This window comes from Elgaria multicarinata, chromosome 9 (assembly GCF_023053635.1).
Source record: "Elgaria multicarinata webbii isolate HBS135686 ecotype San Diego chromosome 9, rElgMul1.1.pri, whole genome shotgun sequence".
Classification (NCBI taxonomy): Eukaryota; Metazoa; Chordata; class Lepidosauria; order Squamata; family Anguidae; genus Elgaria; species Elgaria multicarinata.
The window spans coordinates 96,303,046-96,327,572 of record NC_086179.1 but is presented as its reverse complement, the minus strand read 5'-3'; the positions used below and the strand labels follow the sequence as shown (position 1 = coordinate 96,327,572).

General features: G+C 43.7%; 1 protein-coding gene across 1 annotated transcript; it reads right to left on the bottom strand.

Moving 5' to 3' along the window:
* Positions 1 to 18,318: 18,318 nt before the first annotated feature.
* On the bottom strand, positions 18,319 to 22,370 carry CDKN1B (cyclin dependent kinase inhibitor 1B). The gene is made up of 3 exons (XM_063134376.1): positions 21,846 to 22,370; positions 20,432 to 20,565; positions 18,319 to 18,406 (listed from the first exon to the last, which is right to left on the bottom strand). Exons 1-2 carry the CDS (start codon positions 22,348 to 22,350, stop codon positions 20,444 to 20,446), a joined length of 627 nt encoding a protein of 208 aa, XP_062990446.1. The 5' UTR covers positions 22,351 to 22,370; the 3' UTR covers positions 18,319 to 18,406; positions 20,432 to 20,443.
* Positions 22,371 to 24,527: the final 2,157 nt, after the last annotated feature.

The following is a 24,527-nucleotide window of genomic DNA, read 5'->3' as shown; positions in this document are numbered from 1 at the left end:
AACAGGTCCGGCGAGAGTGGACATCCTTGTCTTGTTCCTCTGGCTAGTCGTATCTTATCGGTGAGTCTGTCGTTCACCACCACTACGGCTGTATTTTGAGAGTAAAGCTGTTCTATTATAGCTTTAAACTTGTTTCCAAATCCCATTTTGTTCAAAATAATCTTTAGTGCCTGCCAGCTCACACAATCAAAAGCCTTAAAAATATCCAGTGCCAAAATTCCTGCCTTAATCTTAGATTTTTTTATTACCTGTATTGCATTTAAAACTCTTCCCACTAAATTGTGCATCTGTCTGCCCACCACAAATCCACATTGGTCTTCTCCTATATATTCAGCTATAAAGTTGTTTAACCGTTTCGCCAAAATTTTAGCATCTTGATTTATTAATGAAATAGGTCTAATATGAATCCGGGACAGTCAAATCTTTATCTGGTTTTGGAATTAATATTATCAATGAATGTTCCCATGATTCTGGTGTCTTCTCTCCTTCCAGTATAGCATTAAAAAGTTTCATTAATTTCGGTACTAAAAACACTTTGAAGACCTTATAATATTCCGATCCTAGACCATCTACTCCTGGTGATTTACCCACTTTCAAATTCTCAGTTACCTCTTCAACTTCTCTTTGAGTTATTGCCCTTTCCATTAACTCTTTATGTTCTATTTTTATTCCCTTCTTTATATACTTTTCTATATAATCTTCCAACTTCTTTTTTTGAATATCCTTTCCCTTGTATAATTCTTGATAAAATTCTTGAATTTTTTTTATTTTACCCTTCATTGTATGACAATAATTCCCTTGTTTATCCTTCAATATTCCTATCCCATTCCTCGCTTTTTCCTTTTGTGTGAGTCTGGCAAGCAGTCTAGAGTTTCTATTGTTATTTGCAAAATACTCTCTTTTCATATAAATTATATTTTTCTGCACTTGCTCTATATTAATATTCTCTAATTCCTTTTTCTTTGCTTGTATTTCTATTAATTTATATTTATTTTTATCCTGCCAATACTCTTTCTCCAATCTCCTAATCTCTGTTTCTAGCTTTTCCTGCTCTGCATACTGTTGTCTTATTAAATTACAGGTTTCTCTAATACAAATCCCTCTTACTACAGCCTTCATGGTATCCCAAACCACTGACCCAGCCGTTCCACCCTTTTCGTTAATTTCCCAAGATTCTGACAGTTCCCTCTGCATTTTTTCTACCACTTTATTGTATTTCAATATTTTTGTGTTCATTTTCCACCTATACGCTTCTTTATAATTCTTCTTAACTGTAAACTCTAAGGTTAACAATGCATGATCTGTTACCTTTATTACCCCCGTTTCCATTTTACAAACTTTAGTTGCAAACTCTTTTGAAACAAATATATAGTCTATCCTAGAGTATGTATGATGAACTGGGGAATAATAAGAAAAGCCAGGGTTCACCTCATTAAGTAAACGCCAACAATCTACATAATCATTTTCATTTACCAATTTATTCAATATAGTGATGTTATTTCTCTTTTCAGCATTAGTGGGGTTTGACCTGTCCCATCTATTATCCATAACCATATTAAAATCCCCAGCTAAAATAACACACCCCTCCTTAAATTCTTCTATTTCTTTAAATAATTATATAAAAAACTCACTGTGTCTCTCATTGGGGGCATAAACATTGACTAATGTATGAGCTTTACCTTCCATTTGACCCTTTATCATAAGGTATCTACCATTGTCATCCTTTTTTGTAGTTTCTAATATAAACCCACTTTTTTTAAAAATCAAAGTAGCCACTCCATTTTTTTTGAAGTCCCCAATGACTTTTCATAATAAACTGACCACTTTGCCCTTATCTGATTTACGCTCTCAAACCCCTGATGTGTTTCTTGCAGCATAATGATGTCAGATCATTCTCTATTTAACATTTGTTCAATTCTCCTCCTTTTCACGACTACCCCCAAACCTTTAACATTGAGCGTTGATACTTTTATTTTCTTATCCATATTCAACCTTTTGGTACTTCTTCCGATTCCTTGTGCTCTGCAACTCAAATTCACACACATAAAAACTCAAAAACCATAAAAATCCCCTCAAACCTCTTCCCCCCACCCCCTCAATCCCCCCTACCCCCCCCACCCCACCCCCCACCTCTTCCCCACCCCCAGATCCCCGTAAGTCTAACACTCCGGCCATTACTACCCTTAAGGGGGGGAGGCAGTGCTCCGCCTGGCTGGCAAGATTTCTATATTTTAACCATTTTATGAACTGTTATCTCTTAACAAATTTATCAATTTATTGCGTCCCAGACGCCCCCCGCCTCACCACCACTCCCGCCTGCTTCATTCAAACTTGCACCATCATACAGACCCAGACTCTTCAGCAGCTCCTTGCCCTGATCCAAGGAGGTTACTCTGTGCTGCCTCGCAGCATGTGTAAATCTTTAAAATACAGGGTAACCCCAAGCATACTGTATTGCATTCTTTGCTAATATTTCCGTTATCGACTTGACACTGCGTCTCCAATTAAGTGTTTGCTGGCAAAGATCATTGTATATTTGCACTGATTTGCCTTTATATTGCAGCAGAGGCATAGATCTCAATTTCTTCATAACTTGCTCTTTTTTGTAAAAATTGCCAAATTTCACCAGAATGTCTTTATTGGGTCCTTTATAATTTAGTCCTCCCACTCTATGAATCCTTTGCAGATCACAGTCCTCTATTTCCAAATCAGGCATCATTTCTTTGAACCACTGTAAAATTAAACAACTAAACTTTGTTGTTGTTATCAAATCTTTCTGGTTTTTTCAAGTACAATTTTTTTTGGATTGGTGTGTTTAGATATGCTGTGGTAAAGTCGTACTGACTTATTTTTAACTTTTCTTTGGCTGCAAGGGTTAAAAACAAGCGTAAAGTCTCTGATTTTATAGTGGGTGAGAAAGTGACGTCATAATCGATGTCCCTAACTTGATTATATCTCTTAGCAACCAGCCGAGCCTTGAATTTAGTGTCTCCGTTTTCAAGCGGCTTGCGTTTGAAAACCCAGCGGCAAGTTAAAGATTTCTGTCTCGGAGGCAAAACAACTTCTTCAAAAACCTTGTTCTCTTGAAGACTCTGTAATTCGCTTTCCGTGGCACACTCTCATTGTTTTCGTTCAAAAGAACTTAATTGCTTTACTTCTGCATAAGAATTAGGTTCACAGCTCACGTTACAAGCGTGTAAGCCTATGGGGAGGCACGCCTTTGTTTTGTCTTTGAGACCTGCGGGGGATTTGCACTTCCTCCTCTTCCTCTTCTTGTTCTCTGTCTTCTGGCTCGGTCTGAGTTGCTACAGGCGTTTGCCTGCTAGAAGAATCTAAATCTAGTAAAACTGACGGATTATCATGTACCGATTCTTAATTCTGCTCAGCAAAGGAAGCAGATTTTGATACAACAGTTCTTCTTCTTTTGTGCAAAAACTTCTAACTACCATTTTCATAACTAACAAACATCATTTTGACTCTTCTGGGTCCTAGCTGTTTCTTTTGAGCTAAAGGAATATTCACAATTGCATAGGATCCCCAGATTCTGATGTGTTTTAAACTAGGATTTTTGCCAAAAATTAAGAAAAAAGGAATATTGTTAATGGCTGAAGACCACGTTCTGTTGTACAGATAGTTTGCAGCCATAAAAGCTTCACTTCAAAGCTTGGGATCTGCTTTAGCATTTTTCATTAAGCATTCCATTTTCGTTTTCAGCACGCCAATCCGCCGCTCTACATTCTCAGCTTGCTAAGACGCCATGGGATCTGTAAACTTATGAGAAATCCCATGCTTTCTGCAAAAATCAGCAAACTCTAGACTTCTAAACTCGCCCCCCCGATCCGAACAGAAGTTCTGTATTTGCCTTTGCAAAGATCTCTCTACTTTTTTAACCTATTCCTTTATTTTGGCTAGACACTGAGACTTTTGCTTTAACAGATATACCCATGAATAACGTGTTTTGTCATCTAAAATGACCAGGGCATATTTAGCTTTCCCATAACTCTCTGGGAAAGGACCAGTCAGATCTAAATGTATTAGACTAAGAATGTCCTTATGTCTCCAGTCTCTTACACGTGGAATATTGGCTACACGTGATTTTGCCAACTTACAAACGGAACAGTCAAGGTAATTCTGGCAATTTTTTATTCTCACATCTTCAGCAATCTTGAGAGTTTTGCCCAGAGATCTAAAACAAGGATGTCCAAATCTCCTATGAAATAAATGTAGGCAATTGTCATGGGGAGAAATGTTTTTGTAAGTCATAGAACTTGAAGAAATATCTTCTTCTCTACCTTGGCTCTTGTCCAGGAAAAACAAACTGTTTTTTAAACTGGCAGTCCCCTTCAGTTCTCTATGCCTGGAAATAAAACATTTCCCCTCCTCAAAGGAGACAGAGAACTTTTTCTCCATTAGGTTTGACACACCTAAAAGAGAATGACTTAAGTTGGGAACAAAAATAGCATTAGCAAAGCTTTCGTTAAGGACAGGAATATGGCAAATTCCTTCTCTCTTCACTTCTTGCTTTGAGCCGTCAGCAAGGAAAATAAATCTGTTAGATGTGACTCTGAAGTCTAGGAAGCTTTCCTTTCTAGTAGAAATAACAGAATTACAAGCTGAGTCTATCAGCCAGTTAGCTGAGCTTCCGTTTCCTTCTTCCTTCGACATCTTGCTCACTCTGGCTGTAACGAGCTGTGCTGACTTCTTTGAACAAGAAGCATTTTTCTAGCGATGCTCAGAAACTTTCTCAGGTTGTAATCTCACTCTACAGTCTATCTTCTTATGTCCAATTTTGCCACATTTCCAGCAAATAATTGTTTTTTGTGGCTTGTGCTTTTTAGAAACTGAATAAGCAGATTCAGTCTCCTCCTTTTTCACAGTCCCGGTCTTAACCCCTTCAGAACCAGACCATTGTTGAAATGAGTCTGCCTTGCCGTTTGAGCTCACGGCTTCTCTCTTGGAATGTCTTTTCTGTTGTTCTTCTAATAATTTTCTGCACACATAATTCAGGGTTAAATCACGGACGGTCACTCCCTCTAGGGTAGTCACCAACACGTCCCAAGATGTTGGTAAGCTAGACAAAATAATATAAGACTTCATTTCCTCTGAAAGAGTCAAGCCAGCCGATGCTAAACTTTGGAATATTTCTCTCAGTTCTTGTAAATGTTTGCCAATATCTCCAGATTCTTTTAGCATCGTCCTATACATTCTGCGTGTTAAATTTATTCGAGAACTTGCTGTATCTCTTACATATACTTCACGCAATTTTGTCCAGATCACATGAACAGCATCCTCTCTATTAACATAGAATAGCTGATCATTCCTCATACAGAGGATTATGTGGGTTTTAGCTTTCTCTGCATTACGATTCCACTCTCTCAAATCAGCTGCACTTAAATCTTCATCGGGTGGGTCTGTAACCACTTCTCACAGCCCTTGATTTCTTAAACTCATTTCAATCTTAAATGACCAAGTAATATAATTTGTGTCTGTGAGTTGTTCTATTTGTGTATTCATTCCTATTTGAAGTGCCATAACTGCTAATTGGTTGTTTTTTCAACCCTTGTGTTATTTGAATTTCCTTTTTGGGAACTGACCGGCTTAACAACTTTAGAATCCCTTTTCAAATTCAAAAATAGCCTTCTATCAGACACCGTGTGACTTTGCAAGACAAAAAGCTTTATGAAAAAGCCTCTTCCTTTGTCTAAATCTCAACGGTCTTTAGAAAAAGCAACGCTCCAGGGCAATTAGTCAACGCAAGGCTCTCTGTCTTATCAGGTCCTACTGTTTCTCTGTTAAGAACTAGAATTATGTCCAGACTGGGTTACTGGGCCATAACCTCTTGAGGGTGTATATTATATTTATAAACTTTTTATTCACTATACCAGTGAATTAGCAGAATAGCAGCGGTTCTTAACTATGAAAGTCAGCAAAGACTAAATTAACTTCAAGACAGAGTCTATTTTGTTTGGTACAAAAATAAAGTATTTTACTGATAGAAAATAACACAGTTTATGGCAATACAAATTTACACTAACATACTCACACACTTGGTCATACACGTTACAGCAGGGCTCACAGCAGCAGAGAGAGAATATTTTAATCTGGTTACAAAGCTCTAAAACTCTCTTTATATACACTTCTCTGAACAAATGATGAAACCACTAATTGGCAATAGCAAGACAATTAGACTTTTGCATCATCTCAATAATTCAATAAAGTCCACCTGCAAACTTGACCTTTAAGCTGATTGACTGATGCTGAGTCTTCAGTTTCTTCTAAGTTTTGCAAGCTTGTACAAAAATATAGAAATCACAAAAACCAGTCCTAATTCAGGACTCCAACATTCCTTAACTCTTCTCCTGGTGTTTGAGTGAGATGCTTAATACGAATAGAAGAACGGCGATTCTGGTCTTCTAATTGGATCAGCCTTAATTCATGGTCCTGGAATTGCACATTGGAACTTTTTTCAAAAACATCTTGTCTTTTCTCCAGCAAATTTACTCCTGCCTCGAAAATCTTTATACTTTTATCATTCTGAGCAATCTTATCAGCCAACACATCCATCCGTTTATCTGCCCTCTCCACATGCTGTTCCAGCTTTTTAAAAATAATTTCATTGTTTTCCGCTATGAAGCTTTTTATTTCAGCCATCGTGGCTGGCTCCTTGCCAGCTTTCTTCGCCATCTTGAATTCTTCCGTCTCTGTCTCTGTCTCTGTCCCGCTCCCACTGTCAGCACTAGCCAGCTCTTCTTCTGAAGACAACTTTTCTAGGTGGGGGAGATTGTGATTGCTAGGGCGATTCCGACGCAACCAGGTATCCTTTGCAATTTTTTTATTATTATTTTTCTGATATTCGACATAGGGCATATATCTATTTCTTAGTGTCCCGAATAATAATCAAAAACAGTCTCTCATTGCTTGCCCTGATGGCTTTTCTCTCTCTGAACTTCCCGATGATTAGATTTATTAGCAATAGTTCAGTCTACACAGATAAGGAGTGAGATACACCATAAATCTAGTCAGCGATCGCTGGGAAAGCTCCGGCATAACAAGCACTTTAGTTTCAATATCGCTTTCCACTCCGAACGCTGCTTTGCAAGCCCTTAAGCCGCGTTGATTTCCCCACTCCTTATATCATTTCCACTTTCATAAAAGTCAACAACACCGTCAGTACTTATTCATAGTCCTTTTCCAAAATGTTCATTAGAGATTTATGCCCTTTTAAGTGAGATAATTGAGTTTTTCGGCTCAGCCATCTTAGAGCCTTATAAGAAATCTTACCCTTCCATTGACCGTCAAGCTCCGCCACCCTATTTTGGTCTGCATTAATAGAAGTATAGCTTCCAAATCATATGAGGTCCTGGTTCCTCTCTATTCAGCCCTGGTTAGGCCTCATCTAGAGTATTGCGTCCAGTTCTGGGCTCCACAATTCAAGGACACAGACAAGCTGGAGCGTGTTCAGAGGAGGTCAACCAGGATGATCAGGGGTCTGGAAACAAAGCCCTATGAAGAGAAACTGAAAGAACTGGGCAGGTTTAGCCTGGAGAAGAGAAGATTGAGGGGAGACATGATAGCACAGAGGAGGGCCAGGATCTCTTCTCGATCCTCCCAGAGTGCAGGACACGGAATAACGGGCTCAAGTTAAAGGAAGCCAGATTCCGGCTGGACATCAGGAAAAAGTTCCTGACTGTTAGAGCAGTACAACAATGGAATCAGTTACCTTGGGAGGTTGTGGGCTCTCCCACTCTAAAGGCCTTCAAGAGGCAGCTGGACAACCATCTGTCAGGGATGCTTTAGGGTGGATTCCTGCATTCAGCAGGGGGTTGGACTCGATGGCCTTGTAGGCCCCCTCCAACTCTGCTATTCTATGATTCTACACCAAGCAGGATATTCCACTATGAAACCTGTATATAAAAGGCAGGAGCTACACTGCTGCTTTATAGCAGTATTGAAGTGCGCTGACCACTGTTGGGCCCCACTGGCACATGCCATATACTGCTTTCATACTGCTATATCCTGCTTAGTGTGGCCTCTGCCTTTTATATGCAGGTTTCATAGTGGAATATCCTGCTTGGTCTAGATGAGCCCTTAGCCCTTGAACTCCATGGGCTGAGTTCAGAGAAAACAAGCATAAGGTCACACTGCACAGTTGCACATTAGTCCAATTCAGGCAACCCCTCCAAACCAGGGCTTGTTGTTACAAGGACTGCAGGCTGCAGCCTTACTAGGGAGCACATCCCATATGCATTTCTGCGGGATGAGGGAGATTCTAGGCCACAAAAGCTCGCATGCCGTAAGATGGTTCTGCTTAGAGTCCTGCTGCAGAACAGCGGCCCATCCAAAGTCCAGTCAGAACCGCTCCTTAGCATCAGCAGCCCCGGGCCGTTTATTTCTTCCTCCTCCTTTTTTTAGTTGCAGCTTTTTTCTTCTTCTTCTTAATCCTAAAAATTAAGGATTTTTTAATTTCCTTAATTAAAGGAAATTTAATTGCAAACACTTAAAGGGAGGGGGGTGCGCAGCAAAAGCCCGGCTGGCTGCTGCTTCTATTTACAGTAAGTTTTACACCCTCTAGCTAAAGAGAGAGGAGTGCGCAAGACCTTTGCCTCTGCGGTCCACCAGCGCAGCAAATGCCGCGGGAGGAGGAGGAGGAGAAGAAAAAGGGCAGCTCTGAAGACCATAATTCAAATTGCCTGCCTGGACCAATGGGCGAGGCAGAAGGTCATGCAAGCGAACTCCAGCAACACCCCCCCACACACACACACACTCCTACTCCCCTCCCCCACTCCCACTCCCTGCTGACGGATCCACCTTAAACAAAAGAAGAAGAACTCGCCAATGGCTGCTCTCGGTGCCTCCCCAAGGTCTGTTTCCTCCTGTTCTGCTGGCTCATTGGCTTAGCCGACGCCAATCCAGTTTACAACCACGGCCGTGGCCACCAAACCGGAGAGGGATGGCGGGAGGCAGGGCTGCTGCTGCGATCCCCCATGCGCTCGGCGAGGGTCGGTGGCGTCCCGACCGACCTGCCTCTCGAGCCTGCTGCGCTCCCTGCAGTGGGACCAGCCTGGAAGGCTGCACCCAGCGCATGCTTACGCGGGAGTAAGTACCATCGGAACTGAATGGGACTTCTTTCCGAGTTAGAATGCTGGCTGTAGCCCTCCGAATTCACCCGGACCCATTTAAAAGTAAACACGGAAAACAAATAAGATGGAACAGAATACACCGTCTTCTATAAACCTTCCTCATCCAGGGGTTTGGAAGGAAAGTACACTGAACTGGGGAGGCGCGTGTCCCAGTTCAGTGCATTTACTTGGGACTAAGGGAACGGCCTCTTGCACGCTTTCCAGAGAACCACGGAGTTACAGCAGCGATTGCTTCCGAGTAAACACGCCTGGGCTCTTCGGGCTCCGTTGACTCCTTGGGGGTCTCCTGGGGAAAGCGCGCACGGCTCGGTCCTGTGCTTATAGGTTGATTCGGATCCGAGCCCGTGCCCACAGCCTTGCAGCTAGGGGTAAGATCCACGGAACCCGGGTGGTGTGGGGGCTCTGGCTTCTGAGTAAGCGTCGGGACGACCTGGAAACCGTGTGTGTGTGTGTGTGTGTGTATGTTTGTATATATATATATTTAAAAAAAATCAGATGAAATCCGCGGCGTTGAAACGCAGCGAGGTAGGGTGGAGTCCGGGGCGGGCGGCGGCTGCGCCTTGCCGACCATCTAAACGCCATGATGGTGGTTACACTTTGGGTAGTGGCGGGGAAGGGTTACACCAGCGCAGCCCTTCGCTACCGCCCGCCCGGCCCTCTTTTCAAATGTTTGAATTTTCGTTTCTTGGCTTTACGTTGTGGGAGGAGGGGAACGTTGGGCTCAGTCGTGTGCTCGCGCGCGCGCCCTCTCGCCCGCCCTGTCTGCGGATTCAAAAGACAGGATAGAAAACCCGGTTCGCTTCTCTAGTTGATGCACACGGCAAATCGACCGAGGGGAATCACAGCTTTGTTCCCTCGCTTGCCGTTTACTCGGGTTTGTGGCTCCCCCACTTTAAAAACAAAAGTCGGGCGTGGTCCCAGGCGAAAACTGTCCCTCTCTAGAAAACCTTTCTCCTGCCGAGGGAAGAAGGAGAGGAACCCTGTCCGATGTGGATGTGGAAGGAAGTACCTCGGATTGCAGTGGAGCTCACTCCTCAGGAAATGTGCCCAAGGTCGCAGCCTCACTTGCCCCTTCTCCTTTCAGCCTGATCTTATGGATGACTTTACAGAAGTGAAGTCCCAATAAGTTCATTTAGAGCTTACCCTCCACTGTGCAACCTCTGCATTTGATTTTTGCCTGAACAAGGCAGCAACGCTTCTCCTACCTTCTATAAAGAGGGGTGGAGGATAAGCAGAATCAAGTTCAATCCAGAAAGCCACACTTTTTGTGTTATACCTGAATCTTTTCTGAAATATATGGGAATGTTTTTCCCCATCCTTCATGATGGTAAGCGTACCTTCAGAGAACTTCTGAGGTTGCTTCCAGGTGGAGGGCTCTGAGCTCCACCATTCAAAAGACATTCTGGTCCCCTCTTTCCCTCCTTAATGGATTTGTTGTGGGAAGAAAAAAAAGACCTAAGAGAACTTGGGGAAATGGGAGAGTTACAAGTAGAAGACAACAACTTCTGGACACACACACACACTATAATTCTGTGAACAAGGCAGTGTGGTTGCATGATAAAAGCCTTTTCAGAAATCCCACCTCACTCTTGTTCATTTAATTAAATGGGATCTTTACTAGCAGGATTGTACCCTTCAACCTCAATCCTCTTCCACTTCTATTCCCCCTTCCCCTTATATTCAACACATCCCCCAGACGAACCTTGTTCAAGGTTTCTACTCTCCTTGCACTGAAGATGTGAGAAGCAATTTTGGATCATTCCTTTAGAGATGGAGGTGGGAGTAGAACAAACTGGGAGATGGTGTCACTACGTAACAATATATTATTTTTAATTTTTTTATCACAGTTGTGTGGTTTCCCTGTCTTATTAATTACATTTATATACCGCCCCATAGCTGAAGCTCTCTGTGCGGTTTACAAAAGTTTAAAACAGAAAACATAAAAAAAGTATACAAAATTTTAAAAACATCAGAAACATAAAAACAACAGTATCCATTTAAAAACAATAGTTCTGGGGTCCATTAAAAAACAAACTTAGCATTGTTAAATGCTGTTAAATGCCTGGGAGAAGAGAAAAGTCTTAACCTGGCGCCTGAAAGATAACAGTGTTGGTGCCAGGCGAGCCTCATTGGGGAGATCATTCCACAGTCAGGGGTCACCACCGAAAATGCCCTCTTCCTTGTTGCCATTCTCGGAGGAGGACCTTAGATGTTGAGTGCAGTGTACGGGTAGGTTCATGTCGGGAGAGGCGTGCCATCAGGTATTGCGGTCCCAAGCCATGCGGTCTTAGGGCTTTTGCGAGCAAATTTGGCCTCCAAAAAGAGAAAGCTGGATTGGAAATTCACCTTAGTTTGGAACTTTTAAGGGCAGGTTCAATATTAGGAAATGGGTGCCCTTAAAATGCTTGTGTATGTGTGTGTGTGTGTTATGTTGACTCCTCCCAACCAGATCAAGGAAAACTGATCTCTCCCCCCACTCCAATTACCAGTAGTGCCAGTGTGGTGTAGTGGCTAGAGTGTTAGACTGGGAATCGGGAGATCCAGGTTCTAGTCCCCACTCGGCCATGGAAAGCCACTGGGTGACTTTGGGCCAGTCACAGACTCTCAGCCCAACCTACCTCACAGGGTTGTTAGGATAAAATGGAGAGGAGGAGGATTGTGTACACTGCCTTGGGTTCCTTGCAGGAAAAAAGGCGGGATATAAATGCAATCTATATAAATAAAAATGTAAATGTTCGTTCGAAACAGACGTTATATCTCCGAAAGTTCTTCACCGATTGCTTTGAAATTTTGACACAACGTTGCATTCGAATACGCTAGCGTTGTTATGTAACTATGTTCTATATGGGGTCAAAGGTTTGTCTTAAAATCGAAGAAATAGGCCTCCTCAAAACCAGTCCTGCTGATCATTGTGACATCGCCAACCAGTAGGCCAATCCACTGCCTCTGCCTCCTCTCCTATTTGCATGTTCTCTCCTATTTGCTCTTATAGGTCATTGTGACATCGCCAACCAGTAGGCCAATCCACTGCCTCTGCCTTCTCTCCTATTTGCATGTTCTCTCACAATTGGCTGAATGAATATAGATGTCACACCTGTGACAGTTACAAGTTTTGAAGAAAGGTATCTGCCAGGAGTTTCCACTAACCTCCTCACCGTAAAAACATCCTTTTTTAAAAACCAAACAGTAGGCCAATCCACTGGCTCTGCCTCCTCTCCTATTTGCATGTTCTCTCCTATTTGCTCTTATAGGTCATAGAAGCAACAATCTTGACAGGACCTTTCAAAGATGAAGATGTCCTCATTCCTATGATTCCAACAGATATGCCATTTCAATTTAAGAGATTGCAATTCCCAATTCGATTGGCGTTTGCAATCACCATCAACAAAGCTCAGGGCCAATCTTTAGAATTGTGCAGTTTAGATCCAGACACAGATTGCTTCTCACATGGACAATTATATGTTGCGTGTTCTAGAGTCGGCAAACCAGACAATCTCTATATCTACACAGACAATGGAACAACTAAAAATATTGTATATCCACAATCATTGTGAAATTAAACATATTAGAAACATCCGCTTTGTCTTTTCTTTCTTTTCAATTTAACCAGACTGAGCCACAGCAACGCGTGGCAGGGTACAGCTAGTAATAAATAAAATAGTGTAACTACTGGGTGGAACATAGACAAAGGTGCAACATTCTATTTATTAGTTTCATTTCTATTCCTCCAAAGAGCTTAGGGTGGTATGAGGATAAAAGGGAGAGAAGCATGCACAGAAATCCTAGGCCATAGGTCAAGCTGAGGCACAATCACAGGCCCAAGATCACACAAGGAGCTTCATGTGATCAGTTGGCCATTATTTTCAGTATAGAATAATCAAGTATATCCACATCCATGATTATTGCTGATATTTACCACTGTACATCATGAATATATTTTTCCTTGCTAGTATAGAATGAAGGTAGGCAAAAATAGATGTGATTTTGATGCTTTTACTAAGGCCCTTTTCACACATGTATGTTAAACGCTTGAGATTACTCCAATATCAACTGATGATGTGCCAGTATGATTCCCCCACACACACAATTGTATGTTTCACCATAATTTCTAAGGACATCAGGGCAGCATACATGGGAATGTCCCATTTTAATTTAACACCAACCATGTGACACAAGCTAAGGTGAAAGGTAATGATGCTTCCATTATTAAACTTGCTGGTGCCCCCTGTTAGTGAGTGGGTGTGTGGAATAGAGTTGCCAGTTAACTGCCGGGGGATGACCCAGCCTGCTGTGCCCTGGTGTCTTTTTAACAGTAGCTTGATATGCAGAAACCAGCAGGGTGAATGTTTACGTGGCATGGAAATATGCATGTCACCTGCAAATCTACACGCACGCTACTATGAAAGGCCAGAAGCAGGCCCATTTAAAAAGAAAAAAATGGCAACTTGGTAAGTATTTGTAATTTTTGCCTCAGACACCAAAATGTCTAGGCCAGACTTTTGTTGAAAAAGCCATCACTGTTTTATTAAAATGCTGCCCTTCTAGCAATTTAATAATAGTGTGATATTATTAGTATATTTTTTGGGTAGGTAGCTTGAGAAGTGTGGTTTGTTCTGAGCCCGGTCTGGCCCCTATCTCACCAATGATGTCATCAGGACCATGGAAGGGCTGCAGTGAGCCTCTGGTCACCCTTCACTTCCCTCTCTTCCTCCCTCTGCCTGCTGCCAGTGGGGATGGGAGGTTTAAGAGAGTTGGGGAACCCTTCCTTGTCCCTGATGACATCATTGGTATCACAGGGTCCAAACAAGGTTCAGAGCAAACCAATGTCTTCCCACACTTTTGGGATACCATTTGGTTTTTCCACCCTGTTGGGCAACGTTCTCGTCACTACTTTGGACTGATTTCCTACATGAATGTTGCTTGTTGACTAATTGTGTGAACTGGTTCTGCTGAAATAGATGTGTTTGAATGGATTTGAAAGTTCTGTCTGTGGCCCTTACTTGATGTCACATGTGAGTGAGCCAGTCCACAAGTGACTGGATCCTGAAAGTACCAACTGTCTTTACTGAGGTCTGTATACGAAGGTGAATGGGACAGTACACTGTCCCATCCACCTTCGTATACAGACCTCAGTAAAGACAGTTGGTACTTTCAGGATCCAGTCACTTGTGGACTGGCTACTGGACTGCACCACTTCAGACTTAAGGGGTGGGATGAAATGTTTAAACGTGTACTGGACCAGCCTGCTCCCTGCTGTACTTGTTCTATAGTTCCAGGGATTTTTTTATACTTCTAGACTATGCTGGGGCGGGGTTATATAGGGAAGCATTTAGGGCCTGTAACACACACGCTTAAAAACATTGCACTGGATGCGCTAAAGTTCTCTCCATGTATTTAAGAGCTGTGATTCACACCATGAATGTGCACATGTGAAGCAGCCTCAAGTTATCACTGAACTGAAACAGGTTTGGCTCTAATTATTTGCTCTGCAGAGCCACTGATGGGGTATGGAATTGAGGGTTGTGGTTTATTGCTTCAACGCTGCAAAAATCATTAGCAGTCCAATTGAGGCAGAGGTTACGTTTTTTCTCTCTCCCTCTATGGCTTTATTAGAGGTACTCAGAAAGGCTTTAGTTTCACCTCTACCCTCTGGTTGATTATTTGTATGTTAGTCGTTCTGTATGTCTCTGTGTTCAGTTTTCTCTTCCTGTGGTGGTGCAGTTTTCTCAGTTTTGGGTCAAAGAAAGGAAACCAAGTATAAGAGCTACTGCGTCTGAACGTTACCTGTTTATATAAGCTGATATGCCTTCCCAAACAGAAAACATGGAACTTTTTCCTAAAAGGTTATTTTAATAAAGCTTCCTTAAAGGCAGGTGCAAAATATTAATGCTGTCAAAATTCCACTTCCTTCTCAATCTTCTGTGCTTCATGGTGAGTTTGGCATAGTTGGGTGTTTAAGGATGAGAAATACAGGTGTGAAAATGATTTTAAAAGTGCATTTTCTTTTTTTAAAAAAAATCTAGAAAGTTGTTAATTCTGCAAGTACATGTATTACTGATATTATTTTATCCAGGTGATAAAGCCCTGGCTTACTAGTTTGGAAAAAGAAATAGGATGGATGCTGTCTTTTTACTATTCCTGATCCTACATCTTTTCCCCACTAATTTCCAAGCTGCATATCTTGAGAAAACTGATAGAGTGCCAAATAAATTATGAAGGGATCCTGTATCCCCACATTATCTACCCTCCAAGGAAACTACGTGCTCCATTTCCTGATGATTCATTGTTCTGGCCTTACATCTTTCTAATTGCACTCCTTTGGTGGGCAGGGAATTTTGCCACACCCCTATGTTGGTGTGATTGGATAATTTAGTCACTTCTGATGTAGAGATGTAGCAATGGCCTGCCCTCAAAGATGACATGCCCAGAATAGTGACTCACACAGAGGACTGGCTTCTCTGAAGGCAGGTAGTATTTATGCCTGCATATGCTCAAAGTAAACCCTTTAAGTGTGCCTTAAAGTTTCTTTCAGAAAAAAAGTGTCCCTTAGCTATTATTATTAATTGCATTTATATCCTGCCTTTTTCCTCCAAGGAACCCAAGGCAGTGTACATAATCCCCCTCCTCTCCGTTTTATGCTCACAGTTTTGCTGTAGCCACAGTTTAGCATACAGAAAAGTAGCTGGTGAAGCATTTCTAAGCAGAGCCAGCCCAAGACATTTGGGAGCCTGAAGTTTTTTTTTTAAAAAAAAGTTAAAACCTCCCCACCCCCACCATACCCTCTCTCTCTCTCTCTCTCTCTCTCTCTCTCTCTCTCTCTCTCTCTCTCTCTCTCTCACACACACACACACACACACACACACAGAGAGGTTTATTTTTCTGCATAATCTCCATTGAAATAAACATTGTGCTATTGCACAATTTGTTTCAATGAGGCTTGCACAGAATTTCCCAGTGGATGGGCCATTTCCGTCTTGTAGACACTGCTTGTCTTAATCAGGCCCAAAATCTACTGTGTGAGTTGACCAACTCAGTGGAGATAATGTGACAGGAAAGTTTCACCTGCTTAATTTGTGCATGTTAGCATGTTGCTAAAAGCATGAGAACAGGATCGGTAAAGATTGGCAGCATCTCAATCCCAAAAACATTGCATTGTCTTGTATGCCCCCACTGCTAGTGAAAGGGCCACAATGGCACATATGGAGAGGTCAGCATGGTGCCCAGTATAGGCCTGCTGCCCCGGGGCACCCACACTAGTACATACACCAAATTTCATGGTCTGTGATCAGATATGGGAGGCCTGTGTGCACCTCCCTGTCCATATTCACACCCAAATCTCCCTTAGGCACAAATTGATTGAATGTGGAATAAACCCAGACAAGAGGGAAAGCAGACCTCTGGTTCCCAGTAATGCCAGAACACATACATAGTGATGTATGTGATACACATGTAGCAAAGGGGCACCAGGCCCTGTTTAAATCCCTCTCCAGCCATATCTGCTGAGCTGTTGTTTTGAGCAGCAGATTCTAGAGTGGGTACTACTTTCCAGCTACCATGTCTGTGCAGAGTGAGTGGTTTTGTTTACAATTTTAATTTCACTTCCAGGCTGTAAAGTGCATTCCTAACAAGTATGTCCTATTCAACCAAACCCCTATTCAGGCATTCACCACAATGCACAAGGGTTAAAACTGAGCAGTGTGTGTGCTCGCATGTCTGTATGTGACTCCTGTTTAGACCTTCACACGTTCAACACAAAATTCTAAGTTTCTAAGCACATCCTTGTGAATACACTTAGAAGCCTCTGGGGTGGAGGTTTAACCCTTTCCCCTGCACTATTTTCCTAATGTAAACCCCATCCATCCACTTGTCCTGATAGTGGGGGAACGGGTACCATAGGACTACGCCCTTCACCATAGGAAGAAAGCCTTCATGTACATATCTAGTGGCCAGACATCCATACTTAGAAAATACACAACAGGAAAATCATTTTTATATATATATATATATATTTATATTTATATATGGCAGTTTTCTTTATTGATTGCTTGATGTAAAACAATATCAGTTGACAACTGTTTGCACACATTACAAAAAAAAAAAATATTAAACTTGGCTCAGTCTGCAATCATTTAAGCACAGCCATATTAACAAAACAAATCCCCCCAACTACCCCGCAACTACCAAATAGAGCATTTACAAATGCACAAAAACACACGCCACTTTGGCTTTATGGGAAAATATCTTCTAGATTAAAAAAAATCTTTTAACATAAATAAGTTAGTATAATTTCTCAGTGTCTTTACAAAGTTATGTACACAGGTACATTTCAAAACTTTTTTTAAACGCATAGGCAATGTAAAAATACTGTTTAAAGATGTAGTATTCCTTTTCATTTACCCACCCATGAACATCAGAGAAGTGAGTGAGATGGTTGAAGTTCAGGGTTTTAGTTCCCCTCCATTCTATTCAGAGCATGAATTTTAAATTATTTTTGAAATATGAAATAATAAATGGCAAAAAAAATATATTAGAAAAGGACATTTAAAGAGCTCCAAGAATGAGACCCTTTATGCTGCTACATAATGGAAACAGAGTTCCTACATACAATTTAGACTATAATCCTGTGGGAGATTCTCCTGCAAAAGCCCCATTAAAATGAATGCAGTCTTCCACAGCTCCCATTCATTGTAGTGGCTTTTAACAGAGGCAAAGTGCCCCACTGGGCTGTGTCTCTTAATTTCACCAGCAGATTCCATCCATCTACTGTAGCCAGTGTTCATATGTTGATTTGTTTTTTAAAAGGTCTTTGTCTCCATTAAAAGGGACAATACAACTTTAATAATTAGACATACATGCTCCTTCTCTTCATGCAATTCTTTGCTCACTGGGTTTTGGAAACAGATTTTGAACCCATCACCTTCTATGCTCCCCACCCTTCCCAGGGCAAACAAACATACAAACAAAATGGGGTCGGGGAAGAGAGGTTTATGTGCTACATAATGTAAAAACTATATACACAGGTAGTACAATGAAGCAAATGAGGAAAAACCTAATTGCAGAATGCTACATCCAATGCTTTAAGAGGCAGATCTTTTAAGAGTGCCCGGCTTTAGTGTTATTCAATTAAAGGTTTGTTTCAGTGCTTGTATGAGTTCTCCATCCCATGGAGAATCAGTGATATGTTTTCTTTCATATATAAACTCTGCATCTTCCTTGCTTCATGAATCCGATGCCTCCAAAGAACAAGGAAACAAATGTTCTTAATTCTGAAATTAAGAGAGAGAGCAGGCATAAGCTGGTGAAGAGGACTGCAATAGCTTGTTTCATGATTAGGCTACAAAGAGTCACAAACTGCTATCAAAACGCACAGCAGGTCAGCACTGTTACTGAAAGTGCAATTTTGGGTGTGGTGGCAGAAAACCTGTGAACAACTAATCAGAGCTGCTGGGTATAATTAGTTTTACCCAACCAGCCGGGTTTTTTGTTTTGTTTTTAAACAGAAGAAGGTGTTTTATTAGTCCAATCAATACAACCATGTTTGTCAGGTAAAACTTCAAGAAGCCTAGATCAGATTCTGCCAGGCAACACCTATAAGTGGACAACAGTCAGGCTTTTATTCATTTGTTAATACATCAACATCACTGTCCATACCATTTTATAAGACCCATAAGCAAAAGAGAGGTGTCCCTGCTTCCAAGTGAACTTGCAATGTAAATTTCAGGTGAGTGTTTTATTACATGCTCATTACTGGACACTCATGAATTTTTGTGGGTCCCTCTCACGCCGACACCTGCCTTCTTCACATGACAAAAAACACCCCAGTAAGTCCAACTTATTTTGAAGACTGAAGTTGCTGCTATCTCCTGTTGTGTTCAGGAGAAGCAGCATGATCAAAACAGCCCACTGAATGGGCCACGTGCAGGTTATTTACCTCCTCTTTCAAAAGAGGAAGTAATGCGGGACAAACACGTGGGTGGAGAAGCAACCGTAAGCATGATCCCCACCCCACCCTCACCCCCGGAGTGATAATGCTCTGACAGGAGATGTCAGCAAACAAGAATTAAGAGAATATTTGTGCCCTGATTCTGACTGTCCAAGCCTTACCAATTCAGAGAAGCAATATTTTTCAGTTCCAAAGTTGGCAAGGCCACAGGTGGAACACATCTAGGTTTTAGTGAGGCATTGCAAAACTTGGTGCAATACACACTATTTTCTGTGCATGGGGCAGGCTTCAAAAACAAAATGATGAAAAAGCCTGCCTTATTTCTTTCTCTACTGCTATTGGTCTACACATAAGCTTTCATTTCCTTTTCAAATACCCAAGTAAATAGTCAGTAGTAGTTGAACTTGCACACGTGTCCCTGCTCACCCCAGAAGGATGGGTTTATTCTAAGTATCTAGTTCCAAACTTAATCCCTTTTATTTGTTTGCAAATTATGTTTGTCAACTTTCTTACATCACCCCTGCTCTGCAAGACTACCCCAAAGGCTGTATTTTCCAAACTCCAGTCCCTAATTAAGAGTTTACACATAGCTTCATGTCACTACTACTAAAGATACAGTCCAAAACACACTTAATTCTGTGCCACTGAATTCAGTGGTGCTTACTTTTGAGTAGAAAGTGTGTTGGGTTGAAAGCAGTTTAAAAATTGCGGAGTTCACCAGATGTAGAAACTAAATTAGATTATATATTTGTAAGTGAGAAGTGTTTAAACAAAAATCAAAAAGGCAGTTTTGGTAAAGAAGGGCCTTCCTTCCACATGGCCCTCAATATTAAATCGCAATGATGTCTTGCAGTTAAAGACAGAGTAAAATCATGATTAACAAAACTAAAATATCTTTAGTACATTCTCAATACATGTGAACCAGCACAGCATCCCAATACTAAATTCATATTAAGCCTGGTCATATGCATATTCACCCAGAAGTACATCCCACAGATGTCAATGGGGCTTACTCTCAAGTAAACATGCATAGGATTGCAGCTGTAATGTGTTGTACTGATTTTGGTGAAATTTTACTTTAAACTAACTCCTATTGAAATCAGTTGGAATTTACTTCTGAGTAAGTTTAGATTGGGGTACAGGTATGCTTAAGATTGCAAAATAAGATAGACAAGAGTCCTGTTTCGAAGTTACCCTTACTTACAGCAGACAAAATTGTACTTACCAAATTACAAAGATTTACCAACAAGCTTAGTTTATAAAGGTATTGAGGTGCTCTCAGAAAGGATCCTTCCTTTTCTGCCACCTATATGGATTTTACCAAAAACTAGCAGGAAAGGAAACCCACCTAATAAACAATTTACGTCCGAGGCTGCCTTGGGCTGGATTTCTTCGGTGTTTGTTCCACTGAGCTGGCACTGGGAGAGTCTTCTGAAATCGGCTCTTCTGTTGTGTTGGCTCTTTTGTTTTGAGGAGAGGAATCTGGGAGGGGGGTAAATAAAAGGAGGAAAGAAGCTTACTTGCTGCCAGGTGTTGTGCTAAATAAGAAGACAGCAGTCAAGTGAAGAAGGTGGGAGAAAATACATCATAGAAGGCAGTCCTTGAGTCATCTACTATTTGCATGAAAGATGGGGCAGCAAAGTTGAATATATTGATTATTGATTGTGCCTTTCACTATCAGGGGGTTGGACTCAATGGCCTTGTGGCCCCTTCCAACTCTGCTATTCTATGATTCTATTTGTTACATCAGAAACTACCTTTTTCCCCCAAATAGAGTTGGGTTACTAGCTGAATGAGCCCCAAGTCAGTCGTTTAAGGAACCTGATGGCAAACGAGCCTTTAGTTCCAACCTTTCACCTTTTCTATTCCCATGAAAATAAGCAGCAATCTTCAAACTACTTATTCTAGAGTAGTTCTGTTGGCTTCAGTAAAACTCCTCCAGAACAAACAGATCTGGCATTATAAGGTTCTTGCAACCTTCGCATACAACAAAACACATTTTGATTGAAAGCTGGTGTTGTTGATTTGAATGGAACAACCAGGTTTTCCTGACAGCTTTAGGTTACAGGCCTTAGGTCAACTTAAACCTTTGGTGTTGCTATGGTACTTTATGGGAAACTACCACCCCTTCTCACTACCGCACACTCTTAAGCACTGCAGCCTTCAAAAGAAACTGAAACACCAGTGGCCTCACTTGTCAGGTGAATACCATATGTGCTGCCCTAAGCTTCATGGAGGAGACGGCAGGACACAAATATAGTACGTAATAAATAAATTTTAAAAAGTAACAGGTTTATTTCCAAATAAAATCCGTTTACACTCTTCCTAGCTCAGTTGGTTTAAAAAGAAATAATTGAGAAACACATGGAAGATAATAGCTCTAGTAGCTATGATAGCTGAATAAAGTCTCCATGTACAGAAGCAGTATATCTCTGAATTCCAGATGCCAGAGCCAGTCAAGAGGGAAAGCCGTCGCCTCCATGTCCTGCCGGTGATTCCCCAAAGATGCCTGGCTGGCTGCTTCTGGAGGCAGAATGTTGGACTCGGCGGACCTTTGGTCGAATCCGGCCAGGCAGTTCTGGAGTCCTTCGAGCTGGCGTTGGCTTGGTTTTGAAACGGCTGCTCGGGCAGAGGACCCTCCGTTTCGCAGCTGGAAGGTCTTTCCCTCCCTGCCTAACGGGACCACGGAAACAATACGCGGGGTGGATAGTGGGGGCGGCGCGCTTCGCTTAAGGGGAGCGGGGGCGAAAAGGGTACGTTACCATCCGAGGCGGGTCGCTTCCTTTGCCCCGCGCTGCGGCCCGCGAAATCCGTTTGGGCTCCGGTTGCTGCTGCTGCTGCCTCCGCCTCGCGCTCGGCCGCCGCCGCCGCGTCCTCCTCCTCCTCCTCCTCCTCCTCCCCGGAGATTCCCCGGGAGCGCCCGCAGCCCGCCGCCGGGCAGTTGCCGCTGCCCCCCGAGGGCTTGGCGCGCGGCGCGGCGCTTCTTCGCCTGGGCGCTCGGCTGTAGAAGTCGGGCAGGGCGGGCTTGGCCAGGGCTCGCCACTCGTACCTGCCGCGCAGGGGCTGGTCGCGCTGGAAGTCGAAGTTCCACTTGGCGCGGCTGGCCGCTTCCAGGTCGCGGCTGTGCTGCTGCAGCTCCCGGGCCAGCTCCGCGTGATCCACGGGGCCGAAGAGGTTCCGGCACGCCGAGGGCTTGGGGTAGTCCGCTTGCCGGGCTTCCATGCGCTCCAGCGTCGGGCTGCCATTCGAGAGACGGACGTTGGACATCGCGCCTCAGCCGGCCGCGGCGACGGCAGCAGCAGCCGCCGCCTCTGCTGTCCACGGTGGTCGGACGGGCGTCTTTAAAGAAACACCCGGCGCCGATTCCCCCACCCGCGATCTGGGGCAAGGCGAGAGGGGTTAAAAGAGAGAGGGGGGGAGAGGGAGGAAAGGGCGGCTTGAGCACGACCCCAGCCCAGAGGAACACTTCAAAACAACCAAACGAAACACCCCGCCGCCGCCGCCACCGAATCCTTGCATAAGCCAGAGACGGGGAGGGGGAGGGGGAGGGGGAGGAGGAGAGGGGGGAGGGAAGCGCGCGCGGCGGGGGAGAGAGAGCGAGAAACCACCCCGATGCTCAGGCAGAGAGAGTGGGTCCTAGGGCAGATCAAGTGCACCGGCGGCGGAGGGGGGGAGGAAGGAGAGGATCGCGGGGGGGGGGGGGCAAGCGAAGGAGCCAGAGGCAGGAGCTGCTGCTGCTGCTGCTGGCAAATAAAAGCCGAGCGCTCCTTTCCCGTAAATCCGAACGGGGTCGGACGCTGCCCGTGCGGATCCTGCGCTTGCAAACGGCGCTTTTGCGGAGCCTGGTCCGATGTCAACGCTTCGCGGCGGAGCTGTGCGGGTTCCTTTTCCTTTTTATTATTATTCTTTCTTTCTTTTCTTTTTTTAAGGCTGGGGCGAAAAAAACAAGGAGGGGAAGGGGGTGGGGGGGGAGACGAGCCTCTTTTCACACAGTTGCCCAATATGGCGATTGAAGGGAGGCTGACGGAGGAGAGCCTGATTGACGCGGCCCGTCTATTTAAATAGAGGCGGCGCGCCATTGGCTCCCGGAGCCGGAGCCGCCCCGAGGGCGCGGGCCCTGCGTAAAGGTGGCCCAGCCAGGATGGGCGCGCGGCGAGCGGGGTCCGGCCGGGGAAGCGCGGTGGACGCGGCTCGGCTCGGCTCGGGGTCGGAGACGGCGGAGGTCCGTTGCGCAGGCGGGCCCCGTGCGAGCTCACCTTCCAGTTGCGGCGCGGAGCCCAGGAATTGCCAAAAGGTGTGCTATAAAGCCGCGGGGGGGGGGGGGTCCGTTGACAAACTTGCATGGGAGTCAAACTGCTTTTCCCCCCCTACACACACACACACACACACACACACACACGTGTTAACTTTGCCGAGCAAGAGTACGAAGCTGAGGCGATCCTAACAGTACGGACACAACTCTTTGGGGTTAAGTGGTTCTCCGCTGGCACTCAGGAGGGCACTACTGCTTTTAAAGCGTTTTGGCAACTGCCTATGGAGCTCTGTGTCCTGGGCCCCGACAGTTGTCAAAACTGTTATAAAGCGCTTTGAAGCCGTAGTGTAGAACCCACCCACCCCTGACGATTTGCAGGACCCGATCAGCGTCTACCTGGGCCAGCAGCCTTTGTACAACCTCCCAGGCCCCAGCTGGCAGTAGGCAGCTGGGCTCCACATCTGCCAGAGGAGGAAGGTTTGCCGTCTGCCTTTCCGGAGGGGGACAGACTAAAACGGAGGACGAGGATGGCCGCTGGAAACCAGGGCAGCTATCAGAAAGCCCGAAGGAAAATATGGGAGTTGAGATCGTGCACTGACATGGCTGGGCTCTATAGAAATCAATGCAAGCGAGAAATGAGCAACCCATAAAGCCAGGAACGGATTCCAAAAGGAAATGGAAGGAGCTGCAGAAAGTGAAATAAAATGGGCTGGCTTATATTCAATGCTTGTTTTAATTTTAAGATTGTCTGGCCACAGGGATGGAAATGGTCTATCTTGCTCTTGCTATTTTTGTAATTTTAAATGTTTGATGTTAAAGGCATCTTAGACGTAACGTAAACAAATAAAACATAGTCTGTACTGACAGACAGAAGATGGGGAGCTCCATTGACAGACCACAAGAGACTGGAATGGCAGTTTCTGGGGCTACAGTGATGGTCCCTGAGTCCCCCTTGCACTGAGATGACAGGCTTTGGACTGGAATAAGGATTCTTGGCATTGGAATGGCAGGCCCGGAGCAGAAATAATGACAGTGCTGGAATGGTATTAAAGCAAACATCAAAATTAACACAGTAATAAAACAACACACTGTAAAACCATCTCATTTCAACTCCTGTAACCCGTGTAATTTCCTTTCATAATCCACTTGTTTGCTTTATTGGTAGCCCATTTGTAGCTTCCATTAATTTCAC

Bases quoted from the DNA above. Each gene is read 5' to 3' on its own strand.
- CDKN1B (XM_063134376.1), bottom strand. From the start codon at position 22,350: ATGTCCAACGTCCGTCTCTCGAATGGCAGCCCGACGCTGGAGCGCATG. The intron at 20,566-21,845 runs GTAACGTACCCT...CCCCCCTCCCAG, and splicing joins GAAGCGACCCGCCTCGGATG to ATTCCTCTCCTCAAAACAAA.